The sequence below is a fragment of the Aulonocara sp. 'chitande type north' Nkhata Bay genome, linkage group LG18 (genome assembly GCF_057382095.1).
Source record: "Aulonocara sp. 'chitande type north' Nkhata Bay isolate Kocher_YH1m ecotype deep benthic linkage group LG18, A_spYH_male_GT1.1, whole genome shotgun sequence".
NCBI classification, from domain to species: Eukaryota; Metazoa; Chordata; class Actinopteri; order Cichliformes; family Cichlidae; genus Aulonocara; species Aulonocara sp. 'chitande type north' Nkhata Bay.
The window spans coordinates 105,556-127,241 of record NC_141361.1 but is presented as its reverse complement, the minus strand read 5'-3'; the positions used below and the strand labels follow the sequence as shown (position 1 = coordinate 127,241).

General features: G+C 50.7%; 2 protein-coding genes across 5 annotated transcripts; one reads left to right on the top strand and one right to left on the bottom strand.

Moving 5' to 3' along the window:
* Positions 1-46: 46 nt before the first annotated feature.
* ubtfl (upstream binding transcription factor, like) lies at positions 47-12,997 on the bottom strand. Of its 2 annotated transcripts, none has more exons than XM_086271730.1 (20): positions 12,885-12,997; positions 9,773-9,867; positions 9,255-9,430; positions 9,076-9,159; positions 8,844-8,999; positions 8,691-8,755; positions 8,491-8,611; positions 7,305-7,415; positions 6,979-7,106; positions 4,506-4,647; positions 4,397-4,438; positions 3,911-4,024; positions 3,611-3,775; positions 3,424-3,534; positions 1,530-1,609; positions 1,237-1,426; positions 1,089-1,136; positions 886-1,023; positions 693-794; positions 47-474 (listed from the first exon to the last, which is right to left on the bottom strand). In XM_086271730.1, the coding sequence occupies exons 1-20, from the start codon at positions 12,980-12,982 to the stop codon at positions 400-402; spliced, it is 2,241 nt and encodes a 746-aa protein (XP_086127856.1). In that variant the 5' UTR covers positions 12,983-12,997; the 3' UTR covers positions 47-399. The 2 variants fall into 2 exon arrangements, with proteins under 2 accessions (XP_086127856.1, XP_086127855.1); XM_086271729.1 differs by lacking the exon at positions 12,885-12,997 and adding an exon at positions 11,732-12,278.
* A 3,524-nt stretch (positions 12,998-16,521) lies between these two features.
* Positions 16,522-18,783, top strand: tmub1 (transmembrane and ubiquitin-like domain containing 1). Of its 3 annotated transcripts, none has more exons than XM_086271917.1 (3): positions 16,522-16,647; positions 17,557-18,043; positions 18,158-18,783. In XM_086271917.1, the coding sequence occupies exons 2-3, from the start codon at positions 17,586-17,588 to the stop codon at positions 18,507-18,509; spliced, it is 810 nt and encodes a 269-aa protein (XP_086128043.1). In that variant the 5' UTR covers positions 16,522-16,647; positions 17,557-17,585; the 3' UTR covers positions 18,510-18,783. The 3 variants fall into 3 exon arrangements, with proteins under 3 accessions (XP_086128043.1, XP_086128044.1, XP_086128045.1); XM_086271918.1 differs by having other exon boundaries at positions 16,552-16,695; XM_086271919.1 differs by lacking the exon at positions 16,522-16,647 and adding an exon at positions 16,731-16,866.
* Positions 18,784-21,686: the final 2,903 nt, after the last annotated feature.

Genomic DNA, 21,686 nt, shown 5'->3' with positions numbered 1-21,686 from the left:
GGGTCAAAGGTCATCATGTGGTCACATGACAAAACGACACCAGAGATGAGAAAAAAGTGCATTTATTAATAATTTGAGGTGGGCGGCTGAACCCTGAACTGCTGCTCATTGCGCCCCCACCTGCCAAACTGTACAAACCCCGCCCCCTGCCCTGCCTTCACCATTTTGTGAAAAGGACACTTGAGAGCCCACCTGAGCTTTGCTCCGCCCATCTGCTAAAAACCAACACACACTCGATAAAAAACAAACACGAGTAACAAAAGGCTCCGCCCTCTTCAGAGGAAGGCGGGAGGGGCCAGTGCCGCATAACATCCTCTCATTGGTCTGCCAGGATGATTGGTCTGTGAGGAGGTGTGGCCTGCACAGCCTGTCCTCTCCAATGAGGAGGAAAGGGTGGATCTAGTCTGTGTCGGAGTCACTGGATTCCTCAGAGGAGCTCTGGTCTTCATCGTCCTCGTCTTCCTCATCGTCGTTCTGAGAAAGAACAGGAAGTGGTCACAAAACAGGAAGTTCTATATCCTGCAACACATGAAGGGACGGATGGATGAAAAGGGCACCGCCCACAAGGTCATTTATCAATATTTATATAAAAATGTACTTTCAAATAAAACAGGATATTGTCTCTGCTGGACTGGTGATGAACACCGTGGTCAGTCAGCCTTCACTCGTGTCTCCATGAACACGTGACTGACCTCATCGTCATCGCTGTCTGTGCTTCCTGACGTCTCGTCGTCTTCGTCAGAGTCCGATGACTCGCTCTTCTCCTCTTCCTCATCCGAGTCAGACATGTCCTGCTGGGATATGGACAGACCCTGTTCACCACCACAAACGGCACATGAAATTTAGCCCGGCCCCCAGCCTTTCTGACTAAGTAGCTGTCGTTACCTTGGCTCGGTACGCCATCGCCCTCTTGCTCACCGCCACTCCGGGTGTCGCAGCTCTTGAGCTTCCCGCCTTCCCCTTCGCAGTCACGCGGACTTTAGCTGCGGGGCTGCTGCGAACTTTGGCGGTGCTGCGACGTTTCTAAACAAACAAACAAAGGTTAGCGCTGTAACGCACGGACAGGTGAGGCGGCGTGAGAGACTCACCGAAGACGAGATCTCCTTGTAGACGGCGCGGTCCTGAGGAGACAGAGACTGAGAAGGGAAACGGCATGTTAACGACCAGCAGGGGGCGACAAACCTTTTACTAATATTTCATTCATTTGTCAGCGGAGGCGGAGTCATCGTGCCTCACCTTGACCCAGGCCTCCAGCTCTGCCTTGTACTCCACCTGCTGCTCCTCTACCAGCTTCTTGTACTTGTCCTTCTGGCTCTGGCTCAGCTTCTGCCAGCGTTTCCCGATCTCCACCATCCGCTCCTTCAGGCTGAAGTGGTTCAGCTCGCCATTGGTCAGCAGCTCCTGGGAGAACATCTGGTAGCCGCTCCTATTGGACAGAGACAGCAGTGAAACAGAGCGAGGCGACCGTGACAACGCGGCTGACCGCCAATGTTTCAATAAAGGTTTTTGAATCGGAGGCACAGACTCACACTGGAGGCTTCTTCGGCTCGCCGTCAAACTTGGGCTTCCGCTGACCCCCCGCTGGAGTCCTCATCTCCAACAGCTCCCTCTGCAGGACACCCACAGTCAGTACTAGAGATGGACCGATCCGATATTACGTATCGGTTAGATACTGACGTAAATTACTGGATCGGATATCGGAGAGAAATAAAAAATGTAATCGACCCATTAAATATCACAAAAGCACCTCACAAAACTTGCGACACGGAGTAACTCGGCTCATAACTGTAGCACGTCAGAGCAGTATGCATCACATGATAGAGCGGCTGTGTGTATTTGTAGCCTCGCTACCAAACCAGCATTTCATCTCTGAGGAAGTGATCCCAGAGAGAAGTAAAGCAAGTGTGCAAGTTCATCTCTGAATGTTTGTAAAGCATTCCAGCGTTACGTTTAACAGCCGATATATGGAGCGACTGCCTCTTGTTTGTTTTTGGCCCACTTTGAGCCAGAAAGAGGAAACCAGCGGCTGAACAACAGCAGCAGGTTTAAGCTTGATCAGCTGTTGTTAGAATGTATTTAATATTACTTTCTACTCCAGGATCTTTTTCTACAGCTGACGTAACTGTGCAGGGGCGGATCTAGCAAAGTTTAGCCAGGGGGGCCGATAGGGCATGAACAGGGAAAAGGGGCACAAAGACATACTTTTCTTTCTTATTCTCATTTACAATGTCGAGCTTTTAATAAATAATTATCCAAATCTTACAACCAAAGTTTTAATCTGATGTAAAATGTATAGAAGTCCATTACTGTATATAGTAACTGTTAAGTCTAATATACCCTAGTAAGCTATAGTACTTTTTCCATCTGTGCAGTCTGCAGCTGTAACCCTAACCCTGTAGAAGAAAGATGTTGAATCTATTTAATTACTCTTGAAAAATAATTTAATTCTGTGCATTTTTTTTTTCACACTGCATCAAATTAAAGTTGATTACGTCGATTAAGCATCATGAGGTGGAGGGTGGGGTGGGGGTTCCCTTTTTTAATTTATTTTTTTCTGGGAGTTTGCACTGTTGCTGCAGTTGCTTACTCTTTAAAACACCAGAGTAGGGAGGATGCTGCAGGTTTAAGTTTATTAGATTGATCAGTTTTGCTGAACTATGAAATGTTTTGGCTGCAGTGCATTTTTTGCATACAAGTGTAACAGAATAGCTTCAGTGTTGTTTAGTTTGTTTGTTTTTAACTTGAGTATGAACTCATACAAAATGCAGCAAGATATTAAAAAACACTATATCGGATTCATATCGGTATCGGCCGATATCCAAATTTAAGTATATCGGTATCGGACATAAAAAAGTGGTATCGTGCCATCTCTAGTCAGTACAACAAAACACAGCAGGGGGAGGAGCTAGACACAAAGAAGGGCACTAACTAGGGGAGCAAAGAGGGTGGAGCCATAACCAAACAGGAGTCATGTGAATGTAAAAGCAGCTGTTGTTGACATGCTAGCAGCTGCACTGACTGCAACTGGAAACCAGTGACAGGGAGCTAGAAGGTACAGGAGGAGGAACAGTAGTCCCAGTGGCAACGAGAGGAGGAGGGTGTAATTACCGTGGCGAGGAACCCACGGTAATTACACCAAACATCTGATTGTTGGGTTTTGATTGTAGGGCCAACCCAATCCGAAGCGCCCTGAGGAGACTGTTGTTGTCATTTGGTGCTGTATAAATAAAACTGAATTGAATTGAAGACACCGTGAGCTAACAGCTAAAGTAGCATGAACCCCCCGCGCTCCCACCCAAAATGGCCCCCTCTCTAACGCGGTACGTTAGCAGTGCGTTACTTTGTTTCTTCTTCGGATACATTTTCCTCTAAAGAAAGGGGGAGAAAAAACTTCCCGTTTGGCGGCGGATATCAGCGCCGAACCTCGTAACGTTTCTGGTCTTCTGCCGCCTTCTTGATCCACAGAATCTTCTCCTTCTTCTCCATCGAGTTCCACGCCATGTCCATCGCTGCCTGGGCCTTCCTGCGGTCACTCTGTGGGTTGTGTCACATGACACTCAGTGACGGTACGGAGAGTTTTTACCTGCCATTTACTGCACGCGCTCCTTACTCTGTATTTAGCCAGGTAGTCGCCAATCACGCTATGCTGCCACATCTCCGCCGCCGTCTTTGGTGTCTCTGGAAGCTTTGCTGCTGCCGTCTTTTTCCCGTCCCGTCTTTCTTTTGGCGGTCCAGCAGGGACCCACGGCTCAGACTCCGCCTCCCGACACCGCTCCTATTTAAAGAACACAAAAATGTGTTCAGACAGTTTCTGGTGATGTTGCAGATGGCGCCGGCTCGGCAGGTTGGTTACATCACCGTTCAGACTGAGCGCCCAATAAACAGGCAGTAAAAGAAGAGCCAGGCGCACCTTGACTGATGGAGACTTGGCTCTGTGGGGGCTTGAGGCCACGCCTGCACCCAATTTGGCCCCACCCATTTTCTCCTCAGTCATGACTCTGTCACGTTCCTCCTCTGGAAGACTCTGAGAAAGAAGCAGAGGTTACTTCCTGTTTCCTGTAGTTTAAGCAGCAGCTCTGGAGCCTCAGTGGACAGGATCAAACATGACAGCCAATCACAACGTGCCTTATTATTGTACGATCTACTGTACAAATTAAAGCGCCTCGAGGCGACTGCTGTATAAATAAAAGTGAATTGAATTGAGGACCATCTGTTGTATGAAACAAGTAGTTTTAAAAGCTAGCTAGTTAGCCAATCAGCCTGCACTGTCACAGTTAGACCCCGCCCCATCCCGTTAATTCCAACCATGAAGGTGAAAGTGTAAATACAGCCCCGCCCATCGCTGTCCTGTCTGTGGGCGTTTCCTCTCGCTCTTCAAGGCGCTCTGAGGTCTTACCTCCAGGAAGCGCTGCAGGTCGATGTCATACTGCTTCTTTTTCTGTGGAGACAAAGTTGAGGTTAGAGAGAGGTCAGAGGTCGGAGGTCAGAGCGGTGCCGTCGCTCACCTGCTCGCAGCGTTTCTGGAACATGTCCTTCTCCTTCTGCGTCATCATCTTCCACTGTTTGCTGCACAGCACCATGCGCTCCGTGCTCGGCACGTCCTTCATGTTCACCATCAGCTCAGCGCAGTACAGCGAGTACCCATTACTGCGAAACACAGGTACAACACGCAGTACAGCGAGTACCCATTACTGCGAAACACAGGTACAACACGCAGTACAGCGAGTACCCATTACTGCGAAACACAGGTACAACACGCAGTACAGCGAGTACCCATTACTGCGAAACACAGGTACAACACGCAGTACAGCGAGTACCCATTACTGCGAAACACAGGTACAACACGCAGTACAGCGAGTACCCGTTACTGCGAAACACAGGTACAACACGCAGTACAGCGAGTACCCGTTACTGCGAAACACAGGTACAACACGCAGTACAGTGAGTCTGGGATTGGTGGTTGCCAGGATGACGGAGTCAGGCTCCACCCCTTAGGTCCAGTCAAAGGAATTGTTCACGCTTCAGCACACGGACACACTTTTATGTTTCATGCACGGAGTCCTGACCTCCAGCACAGGACATCTGACCTCACGATGCTCTTCTGGAAGAACGGTCACAAATTCCCACAAACACTCCTAAACCTGTGGAAATCCTTCCAGAGGTGCAGCTGTTACAGCTGCAGCGGGCCGACATCATGTTACACTCACGCTCTGCCGTCAGGAGGTCAGGTGACGTTACCTGATGTCACCTGACCTCCTGACTTCTAAAACCGGTTTATCGGTTATACTGTAAATTGTGCTGAGTGAGATAATAAGACACAGAAGGCGTCACTCTGACCAACATGTAGCGTTTACACAGCTTTTGATGCGAGCCACAGAAAGTGAGCTGAGACTGATGCGCACTGTGACTAGATAACAGCTGAACCAATCAGAGAAGAGAGAGGACAGGACGCACCTGTGAGGACGCTGTGATGAACATTTCACTTATTCAAACAAACGCTCTTCCTTTGCTGCAGCTGTTCACTGTAACGGCAAACAGGAGCTTTCTTCTTCTACTACTGAGAGGGAAGCTGGAGGGAGCCGGAGTAGGCAAACAGCTGCCTGCATGGACCATCGACTACCTTACCAACAGACCACAGTATGTGAGGCTCCATGACTGTGTGTCCGAGGTGGTAATCACGGGGGCGCCACGGGGCACGGTTCACCTTTCCTGTTCAGCCTTCACATTTCAGACTTCGGACGATTGCCATCTACAGAAGTTCTCAGATGATACAGCCATCATTGGATGCATATCAGACAGGAATGATCAGGAATACAGGGGGGTCATCAGTGACTTTGTTGGCTGGTGTGAGACCAACGTACTCCAAATCAACGCCGGCAAGACAAAGGAGATGATCATAGACTTCAGGAGGAAGTCACCCCCTGCAACACCGGTGAACATCCGAGGGAAAGACACTGAGATAGTGGACTCTTATAAGTACCTGGGTGTTCACCTCAACAATAAACTGGACTGGACAACAAATACAGACGTCCTGTATAAGAAGGGCCAGAGGCGACTCCACCTGCTGAGGAGACTGAGGTCCTTCGCAGTCTGCAGGACTCTGTTAAGGACATACTATGACACTGTGGTAGCATCTGCCCTTTTCTATGCAGTGGCCTGCTGGGGGAGTGGATGCACGGACAGGGACAGGAGCAGGATTGACAAACTGGTGCGGAGGTCTAGCTCCGTGCTGGGATGCCCCCTGGAGTCTGTGGAGGTGGTTGGTGAGGGGAGGACGTTAGTAAAGCTGACATCCATCATGAACAACCCACATCACCCACTGCATGAGTCTGTGAGTGGGCTGAGCAGCTCCTTTAGTCAGAGACTGAAACACAGGAAGCTGCAGGAAGGAGCGCTTTCACAGATCATTCATCCCAACAGCAGTTAGACTATAACTCCTCAATCACGATGTCATGAGTCACTGGACACTGTGAACATCCACGGTCACCACTTCATGCATAATGGACCCTCCATGTGTACGGACATGTGCAGGTATATATGTATGTATGTGTGTGTGTGTACATGTCTATAAACAGGAATAGTAGTGGTACAATAGTTATGTCAATCTATATAGTTTATGTCTTCCATATTTCCAACCATATCCATAATCACATACTGTGTATGCTACCATTGTATATAGTGTATTATCTGACTTTTTTCATTGATTGTACTTATTTGTATTGTTGTATTTCCTTCATGTATCTGTACCTGAGCTGAGGTGACGCAAAAATTTCCCCGTCGTGGGATCAATAAAGTCTTATCTTATCTTACAGTAATGAAACCTTTGATCTCAGCCTGAATCATCTGAATAAAATAATAAATGTCGTCTTTTGTCAAAGCTTTAAAAATGAGAAAGTTGGACATGTGAACTTCTGAGGGACGCGACCTCTCGGCCGTAGCTGCGGCAGGGTTAGCGTGAACATGTCAGCGCAGACTCACGGGGGAGGTTTGGTCGGCCGCCCGTCGAACTTGTCTTTCAGCTGTCTCTCGGCTTTGGTGAGGACGGAGCGCACGTGATCGTCCGAGTTCACGTCTGGATGAGCTTCCAGGTACACCCTCATGCTGTCCTAAAACAGGAAGTGCAGTCGTGAGACCCGGCGGTGAGACTTTCAGTTTCAGCCCAGATCATCATCACATCGCCCACACGTCCCAGAAGCTGTTACAAACACCGGAGCTGGTGTCGGCTCGCTTCCAGGACTCGTGTCGTGATGATGGTTCAGGTGAAACGCTGAGGCCGAAGCGCCTGCTTCCCGTCTCTCTGGTACCTCGTAATCTTTTTGGAGCTCCAGCGCCTTGCTGATCCACTTCAGTCTCCTCTTGTCGGACAGCTGGGACCACTGTCTCCTCAGAGCATCCTTCAGCTCCTTTTGACTCACCTGAAACAGAAACACAGTCGTGAGGATGCAGAGACGGGTCCTGACAACGCTCCGGGCCTCGAACCGGCAGCAGGTCTACGAGCTACCGCCGTGAAACTCTCCGCAGACGCCATGACAACACGTGAAATCAGAGCAGCGAGGAGCCGAAATGAAGTTTTGTATGATCACGAGCAGGACGCCTCCTGCGGGGACAAAGGAGCTGCCTACACGGCAGGCGTGATTCTGGCCCGTCTATGAACTCTGACCTTTTCTTCTTTCCATAGTTTCAGGTGGATTCGGCTCAGCTGATTGGCTGGGCCACCTCTAGAAGACTCTCGGAGAACTCGTCTGTCTGAACCCTTGAGAGGAGCACGTGATGGTTTCAGCCGTCATGAGACGTTTCCACGGTGATGACTCACCTTCCTGTTGGGACCGAACCAGCCGATGCGCGCGGAGCGGCAGGACGCCGCACGTCTCTGCACCTGCCTGGCTTCATGCGCCCTTTTCTCATCATCACACAAAACTTCATTCATGGACGTGCGGGTTGGACGTGTTACCTAAGGTTGACTATATCGACCATCGCCGATGGGCGGAGCCTTTCACCGGTTGTTTTTACAACAGCGATGTGTTTATGTGCACCGGTCTGTGAAGCTAAGAGAAGCAGTCAACGCAAACAATCATAGCGCCGTTTGAACGGCGGCGACTCGTTTGCTCCGAGCTCAGAAAAGACTAACATGTGATTTCAAACGGCCACGCTGGTCTCAGTGGCTGCTTTGTCCACTCGGTGTTTATCTTTGCACACTCGACCCAAGGATGATCAAACAGTGTCTATATTCACACTGGAACTAAAGGAGGTCGAATATTCCCTCCAAACATAACGCGTGCACAATTCTGTCGCTCCGCCCATCTAAAAGTCTGTGCGTTTGGTCTGTTTCACATACGGCCCAACGACATCTCCTTTAGGAACACGTTTGCTTGTTTTACCTGCTGCGCGGTGGTTTGCGCGGAGCGGTCGAGCCCTCCGATTGGACCGGTGCAGAGCTGCTGCGGCTGCACCGGCGGCACAAAGACATGCATGTGTGTGCTGAGCGCGTACCTCAGGGTGCAGCTTCATGTAGGTCTTCTTCTCGTGGTTGTACCACAGCTGTTGGGGGGTTTTGGGTTTCTCCGGCAGGTCCGACTTCTTCCTCTCCTCGATCAGCTCGGGGTGCTCCTCCCTGCGATCAGCTGACATTAGCCATGTGTGCGCCAACACCGTGACCAACACTGCTACATGTAACAGGAAGTAGAACTCACTTGAATCGAGCCATGTTCTTCTCGAAGTCTTCTTTCTCACGCTGGAACTCTGTGATGTACTTTTGCTGCGGAAGGACAAACAAACATGTGTTTGGTTTTTCGGGACTCGAACACGGACACAACTGCGACCTCGGGTTGTGCTGCTGAGCGCACCTTCTTCTTGTCGGGCAGCTCCTTGTACTTCTTGGACAGGATCTTGGTGAGGTCCAGGTTGCTCATCTCTGGATGGATTTTGGCGTATTTGGCTCGTTTCTCCATAAAGAAGCGAAAGTATGGCGTCAGAGGCTTCTTTGGGAAATCTGGGTGAGTCTGCACACGAGAGAGGGCAAAGGTCACAGGTGAACCAGCACATGTCCCAGCAGGTTCTGGCTCCAGAAGGCCTCACCTTCAGTTTCTTGCCTTTATACGGGTTCTTCACGAACTCGATGGCGTCCACGATGAGCTCCGTCATTGTTCGGTACTTCCTGACCTGAAACACAGACTCAGGTCAGTTGAACCGTCAAAACCGAAAAGCTTTAAATCAACACAGCGATGGCTCAGAGGCGTGGTCTTTGGCCAGCGTACCTCAGACGAGACTTTCTGCCACTTCTGGCGACACATCTCGCCGGTGAAGCCGCCAAAACAAACTTTCTCCCAATCAAAGTGCGACTCGGTGGTTTTGTACTTCATGGCGTCTCCGTCAGGCAACACGGTGCGAATCCTCTCCAGCAGAGTCAGACAGTCCTCCTTACTCCAGTCATCTGAGCAGGGAGACAGCGGTCAGGGCAGGGCCGGCGAGGGCGCGTGCCCCACGGCCGAACGTCACAGAAAAACACGTTCGTACGTTTTCACAAAAATCGCCACAATGGTCGTCTGTGAGGACGAAGGTGCACACGGGTGTAACGCTGCAAACACGCAGCTTCAGGCAAACCGACAGTCTGCCCCCCGTCACATCTGAACGCTCACTGGAAGCACTTACACGCTCATTCCAAGTGTCATCAACTTCCTGTGTGGACGCTGCTTTAGCAGAGTTCCCGCGGGCCTACATGAACTGACAGGCGAGTACCTGAACACCTGACAGCGCTAACAGCAGGTCGGCTTACCTGGTTCAGTCTTGACCCTGGCGCTCTGAGCCGTGGAGACGCTGCTGCTGCCGTTCATCCTGCAGTGACCGACGGAGGAGGCTCCGCCCCTCCCTCTGAAACACAAAATCAAACAGGTTTACTGCGGCAGGAAGTGCTCACGTGACCATCAGTACGGCTCAGCTTGTGTACTTCCTGTTTCTGCCGGTGTGGGGCAGCGCCGAGGCCAACAACACCTGATCCAATGCCCTGTTCTGGCTCCACAGGGGACGCTCTCGAGCTCATCCTTTAGCCGAGCGAAACCAGCCCGACTGCAAGAGGCGTCGTCTGAAACGGGCGCCGTGACAGAGGACGCCCTGTCCTAAATCCTAAATCACTAAAGGACCAATGCGGGTGTTTTAAATCAGTGTCAGGTGAGAAAGGCTGCAGGAGCAAAGGGGGCTGGATTTAATGTGACCGTGTTTTTACGGCGCCCCCTGCTGACCTGCGCAGCGTTTTCACACGTTTGGCTCTCTGTAGCTCAGAGGAGGCGGGCTTTTGGGGGGGGAGTCACTCGCCTGTGACACGGCTAGAAGTAAGTGGAGCGTGAGTCACTGAGCAGAATATGTCGCCTGATCACCTGACACGTCACCTGATCCCTGCTGCCCCGCTGTAGGCTAACACGTTGAAGGTCAGTGACATCACCTGTTACTGTATAGAATGTACCAGGTGTATTTATAGAGGATGACAGCTGGCCGCCACCACACTTTCACACCTTCATCTTCTCACTGCCCAATCAGCTTGCAGCTCACACCATGGCGGCCCAACAGTATGCGAACTTCCTGAAGGCTTCTTTTCATTTACAGAAATCAATCTGAGCGTGCCCAGAAACGAGATTCTGCACACGCAGTGAGGACACTGTGTTTAAGAGTCCTCCAGGTGTGGCATGCAGAAAGGCTCCAGAGCGCCACCCTGAGTGATAAAAACGTCAATGCACACTTTAAGGTCTGTGTATGAAGCCACGCCCCCACACCTGGGCACCATCACCTGTAGTCTGATTCTTCCAAAGATGCAGCTGCTCTTCGGAGTTCACACATCTGTGGCGACATGGCGGATTCTGATCCTTCGCCACTGGACAAAAAATGATGACTGAGGGGTCTGCAGCTGCCTGCACAGGTGTGATCGGAGTGCACACCCACTCACAGTCACAGCACCAGCTACAGGGCACAGAATAGCCAATCAGAATGTTTCACCTGCAGCAGCTTCACTGTGAGGGTGCCCACCTGTGTGCACCACAGGCATCATTTGAATGACCTCAGACTGACGTGCACCTCAACTGTCCTCACCTGGCTGAGCATTAAACTCACGTGACATCACCACACCAGTGTAACCACAGAGGTAACCGGAAACAGTGTGTGTTTGGTGACATTGCTGATGATCGATTCTCAGACAGGAGCTGATCTCTCACACACACCGGTGCCATTCTGCAGACGGTCCCCGGGTTCTGGGTCCGGACGGCCGGGGAGCTGGGCTCGGCCCGGTAAGCTCTCCGGACCGCCAGCGTCTAGCTGCCCGGTAATGGCGTCCATCCTCCGGCAGGAGTCAGCACGTAGCTTCCGCTGCCACGAACCGCCGAACCGAGCGCGAAGGTTTCCCGGTGAAACCTGTCTGAGCGACGCGGAGACCAAACCGGAACAAACCGGATGAAACCGGATAAAAGACCCGAGCTAAAGTCTCCGGACGGCACACGCGGAGCGTTTAACGGCTTTAATCCGACAAAATGATGACACGTAAAAAGGTCGAGCTCGAGTCTACCCGCGGTGCAGGAGCACCAGAACCCCCGAACCCTTTACCCGCAGAACCGGAGCTTTGTGCGGGCGGGACGGGCTGCAGCTGCCCCACAAGCCTCCGCTGCAAAGCCGCCATGAATGTTGTGGCGACTCGGGGACGAGCGAGCAGAAAAACCCAGAAATGCGTTTAAAATCGGAACCTGGCGCTTACCTGCTGGTTCGGACAGAAAGCCGGGGTGATTCTGCACGGCACCGTGCCGGTTCGGCTGCTTTCGGAACCGTGGAAGTGTGTTTTTTTCAGCCGTAAACCCCGGGGAGTCAGGTCGAAACGAATCCGACAAAAGGAGCGTCTAGTCCGGTATGAAACTCCGCCCAGCGCCGCAGGGGGAGGAACTCCGGGGGAAAACATGAGGACAAAGGCGGAGGATGAAACCAGAGACAGCGGCCACAGCGGCAGCCAGCCCCGCGGAGCCGCAGCACACGCACTCTTTAACGGACGCTATTTTACATTTACGCCGTTTTCACTCAAACCCAACTGCGACTGCGTGGTCCGAGCCCTCTCCGCCACCCTCTCCGGGTCCAGATGCTGAACCGGTGGGAGGCCCGGGGACCGCCGGCTGGCCCCGGCAGAGATGCGGCCGGGGGCCCGCGGAGCACAGCGGATGCTCCGAGAGGAAACCGTCGGTGCTGCCAGCAGCTCGGGGCTCCCTCCACAGCCCGGCGCGGTGCTGATCGCGGGTTGAGAGGCGGCAGAGGAGCCCGCTAAGAGCAGCCGAGTCCCCGTGATCAGTGACGTCATCATCTGAATCCGCACCTGCCGCAGGTGGGGTGAGGTGGTTCTGCTGTTTGTCCTAATAAACTTTTTTTTATTTAGAATAAAAACAGCCTTTATTTTGAGTTCTTGTGACTTTAATTCTGGAGTAAACTCGGAGGACCCTGCCACCTGAGGTGAGGACAGGTGCACTGGGCCTCACCTGTGGGACTCTCAGAGGTCTGAGCTGGGGTCCGGGTTCTGGTGGACTGTGGAGCCCTCACAAACACAGCCAGTGGCCCCTGAGCGCCACTGCTGGCCCGGATGTTCAGCACGTTAAAGCGACAGTGTTGGGGTAATGACGTCATCCTGACTAACAGCGCGTGCAGCAGCCTCTCTAACTTTGAAGGGTCAGGCTGTGCACGTGGACACCCCAGGATGAGCCACCAATCAGCTGATCAGGTGTCTGCAGCTGTCAGAGCCTCAACATCCTCAAGAGGAAACACTGCAGACTGATCGATCGGCTCACTGACCGATCAACTGGTTGATTGAGCGGACCCACAAAGTTGAAACTCACATATTTCACAGGACTTTGTGCAGAATTTACACTCACAGCCACTTTATTAGGTACACCTCCTCCTCACAGCTGCTTCGTCTGCTCCCTGGGGCCCGGAAACACCGGTCTCCTAAATCATCATTCTGATGCTTCATTTGAACCTCAGCGGCTCCTCTTCATCACCCTTCATAATCCTGCTACCCTGTGATTGGCTGGTGAGATATCTGAGTTGAACAGATGCACCTAATAAAGTGACTGTAAATAAAATTAGTGTATTGTATTCATGCATCTTAATATATGTTTGTATTTAGTGTGTTTGAACATGTTTCTGTGGGTGAAGTGAACCTCTTGCTGTTAAATCAGCTTGTCTTCTCTCTCACACAGACACACAGGCACTCCTAAAGCTTAATCACCAACAGCATCATGCTCTTATTTTGAAATGTGGCAGCAGGTCATGGTCAGGGTTCCTTCTTAGTACCTGAGCCTGTCACACAGCAGCGTCACGCAGGTGATGCTGATTGGATAATCTGGCTGCGAGCTCAGTTGAGCACCAGTCAGACTTCCTGTGTGTCAGCTGTCGTTCGGAAGCTTATTTTGGTCACTTTTTGTTTTGTTTCATTTATTAAAAACTTTATTCGGATCTGATCTCGAACTTGTTTCTTCTTCTTTGCTTTTTGTTCTGTACCGTTTGAAACTGTTACACTGCTTGTTTCTTTCCACAATACACACCCCTCGTCTCCACAATACACACCCCTCGTCCAAAGGCAGCCTGTCACAACGCGCTCCATCCGGAGATGGACCCCAGAAAAGGAGGATGCTCTGAGAGACTGCTATGACACCACAGACTGGGATGTGCTCCTGAGCCCACATGGTGAGGACATAGAGGGGGCGACACACTGTCTTACAGACTACCTCAACTTTTGTGTGGACACAGTCGCCCCTGCTAAGACGGTACGGTGTTATCCTAATAACAAACCGTGGGTAACACAGGAAGTCAAAGCTGTCCTCAACATGAAGAAGAAGGCTTTCAGGAGCAAAGTGAAGGAGGAGATGAAAGCAGCACAGCGGGAGGTGAAACGCTGCCTGAGGGAAGCAAAGGACACCTACAGGAGGAAGGTGGAGCAGAAGTTGGAGAGGAACAATATGAGGGAGGTCTGGAATGGTGTGAAAACCATCACAGGCCACAACACCAAGAAAAGCACAGTGGGGGGGACTGTGGAGAAGGCAAACGAACTCAACAACTTCAACAGGTTTGACCAGCCCACAACCCCCCCACCCTCACCCTCACCTTCACTACAGAGTCCTCCCCCCACTCTCCTGCCTCCCTCGCTTCCCCCCCTTCCTGACACCATGACACCCCCCTCCTCCAATCCCTCTCTCAGCAGCAAGACATCTCCCCCCCTCCCCTCCTCCCAAACATCTCCCAGTGTCACAGTGGATCAGGTCAGGAGGCAACTGAGGAAGCTTCGCCCCAGAAAGGCAGCAGGCCCAGACAAGGTGTGTCCTAGGATGCTAAAGGCGTGTGCTGCTGAACTTGGGGAGCCGCTACAACGAGTCTTCAACCTCAGTCTGCGACTGGGGAGAGTGCCCGCCCTATGGAAGACATCCTGCATCGTCCCGGTCCCCAAAAAGAACCGGCCCAATGAGCTGAATGACTTCCGACCGGTGGCACTGACGTCACATCTTATGAAGACTCTAGAGCGGCTCTTCCTCAACCTCCTCCGACCACAGGTACAACATGCCCAGGACCCACTACAGTTTGCATACAAGGCGGGTGTCGGAGTGGAGGATGCCATCCTGTACCTCCTACACAGAGCCCACTCACACCTGGATGGGGGAAAAGGCACGGTCAGGATCCTGTTTCTTGACTTTTCCAGTGCCTTTAACACCATCCGGCCCTGTATGCTTCAGGAAAAACTGAACAGGATGGAGGTGGACCCCTGCCTGGTGGCTTGGATCTCCGACTACCTCACCGACAGACCACAGTACGTCAGGCTGAAGGACATCACGTCTGACACAGTGGTCAGCAGCACAGGAGCACCACAGGGAACTGTGCTGTCCCCTCTTCTCTTCACCCTGTACACCTCTGACTTCTGCTACAACTCTGAATTATGCCACATTCAGAAGTTTGCAGATGACACGGCCATCATGGGGTGTATCTGGGATGATCAGGAAGAGGAGTACAGAAGTCTGGTGAGGAACTTTGTCGCATGGAGTCACACAAACCACCTGCAACTCAACACCTCAAAGACTAAGGAACTGGTTGTGGACTTCGGGAGGTCCAGAGAAGGTCCACTGCCGGTTCAGATAGAGGGGGAGGAGGTGGAGGTGGTCAACAAGTACAAGTACCTCGGGCTGTGGGTGGACAATAAACTGGACTGGTCATGCAACACAGAGCACCTGTATAAAAAAGCCCAAAGCCGACTGTACTTCCTCAGGAGGCTGAGGTCTTTTAACATCTGCAGGAAGCTCCTGAGGATGTTTTACCAGTCGGTGGTTGCTGGAGTACTTTTCTATGCTGTGGTGTGCTGGGGGAGCAGCACAGCAAAGAGGGACTCATCCAGGCTGGAGAAACTGATCAGGAGGGCTAGCTCTGTGGTCGGCATGAAGCTGGACACTCTGGTGACAGTGGCAGAGAAAAGGACATTAAAGAAACTGATGGACATTATGGACAATGCTGGGCATCCTCTGCACACGGCCATAAACAACCAGAAGAGTCTGTTCAGTGACAGGTTGCTTCTCCCAAAGACAAGAACTAACAGACTTAAAAACTCCTTTGTCCCACACGCCATCAGACTGTTTAACTCCTCTCTGGAGGGGAGAGGGAGGGGAAACAGGAGGACAAAGGAGGGGAACAACTAAGCTGTAGTGCCTCTTCACCTCACTGTGCAATACCTTTGTTAAAAGTCAACAGTGCAATAGACTCAATACTTGAAATGTGCAATTCACTTGTATTTTTATTTTTTATTCCTATTTATTCTATTTATCCCCTTTGTATATTTTATTTATATTTGTCTCTGTATTTATATATATATATGTGTGTGTGTGTGTGTGTGTGTGTGTGTGTATGTGTGTATATATATATATATATATATATATATATATATATATATATATATATATATATATAACAATTCTGTAACTGTAACTTCGGTCGTTGCTGTGCTTTTTGGAAGTCGAATTTCCCAGAGGAACCCACCCGAGGGATTAATAAAGTTCTATCTTATCTCTTATCTCTTATCTTATCTTTCTTCTGGTTACGTCATAAGGATAATCGCGACCAACAGAAATATGCATGCGCAGCCTCCACTGGAGGGTGATGGTTTTACAAAACCAAAGGAAAACAGGAGAGAGGAGACGGTTATATCCTGACTTAGATTTGGGCATGCTGGTTTGAACAGCACATTGTTTTTAATGAGAAAACACTGCACAGGGGAGCGTGACTGCACCAGAGAAGAAGAAACAATAGAACATGTTTTAGTGCATTGTCAGAAATATGCTCGGTGAGATGAAATTGAAACTGGACTTGGTTGATATAAGAACTGGCGAAGTTATCAGGTCATATTTTGTTTTTTAAGGCAGACTCGTTTGTCTGGGAGGATTTGATTCATTTTTGACATTCAGTTCACACTCCACACCAGTTGGTGGCGGTAATGTACCATTTTGCTATTTGCCAACTGCCAATAAACAATATAAAGAAGAAGAAGGATCCGCTGGGTCCGCCGCGGAGCACAGCAGTAGAAGAAGAAGCGGCAGCAGGAAGTGATGCGGCTGTTAGCCTGCAGGCTAACGGGGAGGACATGAAGCTCCTGGACTGAACGTGAGTGACCGTCGACTCCTCGCGTCTCTGCGGAGACTCAGACTATAGGTCAGTGGCTCCCTGGGAGCGCGAGTTGTTAGCGCGTATCTTAGCGTAGCGGTTAGCTGTTAGCTCGGACTTTAGCGGAGCTGATTCAGGTGCGCCCGGGTGGCTCAAATGCCCGGATCTTCCGGTGAAACGCAACCAACAACTGGTGCCGTAACAAGGCCGCGGAGATAGGTGAGCAAATACCTGAGCAGAGAGCGTCAAAAATACACTTGATTAACAACCGGATCAATCATGGATCGATACCTGCTGACGGCACACAGGAAACCGGAAGTTAGCGTTGTGTAATGGCTTTTCATTCCACTGGTTGGACAGCCATGCAGGAAGTGACGTGCGAACCGTCAGGGGAGCTTTTCCTCTGAGTGTGTTTCCCCAAGATAAAGTCCCAGAGGTCACCCTGTGGTATGTGTAGTGGGGGGACAGGATGCTTGCTCTGATTGGACTAAACTGGGCGCAGGTGTAATGTAGAGGCGGAACTTTGACGTTTGCTGGGATTTTATCACGTTACAGGTGATCAGCTGCAGGTGTCCTGCAGATGTCCTGCAGATGTTCAGACGTTGGTTTCGCTCGTGTGTCTGAGCCGTCAGCTCGCTTTGAGTTAGGAAGTAACTCTGTCGACCTGAGAGAGGAGCTCACCTGCTCGTAGTACTCTCACAGTATTGTATGTATCACCACACAGTACTGCGATACTGTCGTGTGACATTGGAGCTGTGGGACACCTGCCCCTAAAGGTTTTTTTTTCTTTCTTTCCCTAGTTCTTAAAAAGCTTCAGTCATGCTGGAGTGAAAGGATAAGTGAGGGGTTCTCAGGTAAACAAGAAGTGTGTGTATATACCTGAAGCTAAGCTCCGCCCTCTCCCTACAGGTGTGTGAGCTGTGCTGACCTTGGCGGCGATGGCGCTGATCGAAGGTGTCGGTGATGAGGTGACGCTGCTGTTCGCCGCTCTGCTGCTGCTAACGGTGCTGCTGCTCGCCTGGATCTCCACCCGCACATCCGAGCCCCCTGAACACCTGTTCACAGGCTCCTCCCCTTTACAGAGGCCTGGGCAAGCCCAGCAGGACACGCCCTTTTCATCCACCGCCGCCTCCTCATCCCCCTACCCACCATCCTCAACCTCCACGTTCTCCATGTCCTCGTCCTCACCTTCCTCCTCTGTGAACGACAGCTTCCTGACAGAGGCTCCCCCCACACTAGAGGATGGACAGGTGGGAGGGGACGGGGTGAGGCGCAGAGGAGGAGACGGGGAGGGCGCAGCGTCTCAGCGGAATATGGTGGTCAGACTCAAGTTCCTCAACGACACGGAGAGGATGGCGCAGGTCCAACCGCAGGACACCGTCGGGTACATCAAGAGGTACGAGTACTGCATGTAATACTGCATAGTAGAGGAGTTTCGGTAAACCTGAAGCTCCTCCTCCTGGCTGTGCTTTTGGACCCGTTTGCTGACCTCTGACCTCTGACCCTGCAGGACCTACTTTGCGGGGCAGGAGCATCAGGTGCGTCTCATCTATCAGGGCCAGCTGCTGCAAGACGACGCGCAGACACTCGCCTCGCTGAACCTCGCTCATAACTGCGTGCTGCATTGCCACATCTCGCAGCACGCGGCGCGGGGGGCGGCGGGGGGCCAGCGGGCGGGAGACCAGGTGCGCGTGGCGCTGAACGTGGGCAGCCTGATGGTCCCACTGCTCGTGCTCATGCTGTCCGTGCTGTGGTACTGTCAGATCCAGTACCGCCAGTTCTTCACCGCCCCCGCCACCGCCTCGCTGGTCGGGGTCACCATCCTCCTCAGCCTGGTGGCCTTTGGCGTCTACCGTCGCTAGCCTCCCATGGGCCGGCGGGGGGTATGAGACGCTACCTGCAGTTAGTGTTTGTTTCTGTTGCCATGGAGACGTCGTGAGGACAGAGACTCTTATCATTAGATCACACGTTTATCTTCATCATCAGCGTGCCTCTTTGATTTCTGTGGGAGGCACAGACACACCTGTGTGTGTGTGTGTGTGTGTGTGTGTGTGTGTGTGTGTGTGTGTGTGTGTGTGTGTGTGTGTGAGAAAGTTTCAGCTTTTGGAGAAAATCTATTAAACCTTTAATTTATCCCGTGGTGTCTGAGTGTGTGTGTCACACCTATACAGGTGATTCTGAGGGTGGAGCTGCTGCAGTCACATGGCTGGTTGGCATCATCTGATTGGCTGGGCGGTCAGCGTTGGGGAATACAGATTTTTCCTTAGCGACAGGTGGTTGCTAAGCAGTCTCTAACCATCCAGGATCAGCTGATAATGGAGTCCATTTCCAGGGTGAAGATTATTATATGGGCTCTTATGTTTGACCTTTGACCCTCTGTGTAGCAGGAAGTGTGTAATGTTACAAAATAAAGTTGGATACAAAATGCTCAGAATGAAAGAAGTCATGTGACGACCTCAGACCTTTTCTATAATGTGATTGGTCGGAGCTGCTGCTTTGACATGTTCACAGGTCACGGCTCTGTAAATCCAGATCCTGACGACTTGAACCAAAGTCACGAGGAGACGACGGCGAAACCTCAAAACTGTCAAAGTCGCCGACGTCACATCAGCGGCACGAACTCCTCAAATACAACATGTCGAAGAAGACGGAGAGGTGCACAGTGTGGCCCAAAGTTAGGAGCAGGAAGACTGACCATCAGGTTATCAGGTCATTATCAAACCTACAAGCAAATATTAGAAATTCAGCTCCAGTTTGAATTTACTGTCAAAAACTTCAATCAGAGATCAGTAAGTGAAGAAATAACAGAAGTGAAGACGCACGTTTCTAAAATATAAACGATTGTTGTAATAAACCCGAGCCCACTCACAATGACAGACAGTATGAAACTAGATGAGTTACAGATCTCGGGTCTGGAGTTAAGAGGAGGAGAACAATGTGGTCCTGTGCACAGGTTCAAACAGCTGATGGTTGGTGGTGTAGCAACGCCACCTGCGCAGCTCGAGATTCTCGACTGATTCCTTCGTGTTCCTACAGTAGACTTCAGAGACACGTGTGAAGATCAAATAACCACCACAGAAGCTGATGCAGCGATTGGACGTCCTTCTAACAGAGCCCAGGCTGGACGGCCTCACAGGAGATTTCTACAAACGTTTCTGGGAACACATCGACGGCCTTTTACATCGAGTATCGGTAAGAATGTTTCAGACTTCCACGCTGCTGCCCACAATGAGACCCGGACTTATCGCCTCAATTCCAAAGCCCAACGAGGAGACTAAGAAACTCCGAATGTCTTCACTGCTCGTCTTTAGATAGCTCTGTCATGTCCCGTTTCAGAAACGCAGTCAGGTCTCTTCACAGGAGGATCGGTTCACAGTGACAGAGCAGTGCTGGATACAGGAAGCTGATAAAGACGATGGATTGTTACAAAGCCTTCGACTCAGCCTTGATAAAGTCCTTGAACACTTTTGGAGTTAAATTCAGAAACGTGATTTGTGTTTGTACCACATTATTAGCAGTTGTGTCGTTGTACCCGATGGTACCAACCCTAGCTTTAAAGCTAATGTTGGAATCTCTCCATATGGATTCATATTGGTCACCAAGATGTTGGCGATTCATCTTCAAAAGTTCAATGACATAAAAACATTTAATGTTTTAGCCACAGATATTATGATAAGTCAACAGATGACACAGCAATATTATAAAAGATAAACTCCAAGATCCACTAACTATTGAAAAATTGCTGTCTCAGGCATCTGCACTACTACTATTGTCATTAGTACTATTAACATTACTATTATATCATCTGGTTTAACATTAAACGTTAGAGAATGTGAAGTCCTTGCTGTACCTGATGCAGCAGAAACAGATGTTTGTAACATTCCTGTTAACTCCAAAATGAGATATTTGGGAATCTCACAAAGGACCAAAAACAAAATCAGTCGTTGACGTGGAGAACAAACTGAACTCATGGCTTCAAAGAGATCGATCCATGGTGGGCAGAATTTATCCAACAAATATGGAAAGTTTATCCAGATGTATCTTCCTGACAAACGCTTCAGCCTCATTGCATGAAAAACGGCTGCTTGATCAAAGATGGTAAAGATGGAGGTTTGAAAGCCACAGACATCCACAGCCTGAACGGGACCTCAAAAATAAACATCAAAGATGATGATCCTGGTACTCTGGTCCAAACGAGTTATTCAGTGGCCTGAACTTTCTCCTTATCACACTCTCCTATCTGTGAAACAGCTGCGGCTGTGACCCCGACACTGGTGCCACAGCTTCAGAGGTCAGAGTTCAAATCTATGCTTGCGCTCGCTCACCTGTGCACTGCACACACAGGTGAGATCGTACCTGACCAGCGCCTGTTCAGCCCGAGCTTCAACATTTACCTTCGTCACCGACCCGCACACACGGGGCTTTTATTTTGATCATTTGTTTGATATTTTGACATCAAACACCTGCACAGGTAAGCAGGCAGGAGGTCTGCAGGTGGAGTTCTGGAAGGCCAAGTGTGGGCATCAACACTGAAACACACAAACACGCCATGGATACAGCTGATCACATGACCTCTACAGTTTACAGGATAACTAATCAGATATCAATAACAGTGATGTCACCCGATCAATACGAGCTGATGGAGGCTCTTTCTTCTTTTCCTGAATGACTTTCTGTAGATTGTTTACGTGATGGATACAAACAAGCTCACCTCCAGCTGTGCAGCCAGATGTTGGGCTGTAGCAGGACGGTCTCTGTGTGGGGGAGGGGTGAGGAAGACGAGGAACCTTCGCTCAGCTGCCTGCTGCAGACTGCCACCAAACACACAGACCAGGCTTTTACTTTGAAAGGTTTGACAGGCCGACTAGTCTGTTAGTGGGCGTGTTCTGCTTCAGTCACACCTGCCACAGGTGTTTGTCAGTGACATCACTGGACGCCGAGTGTGACGTGGCGCTTCATAATGAATCGGGTTCACTTCCTGTGAGCGGATGAAGGACAGCAGAGAGTCTCCAGGTGACTCACCTGTATGCTGAGTCTGT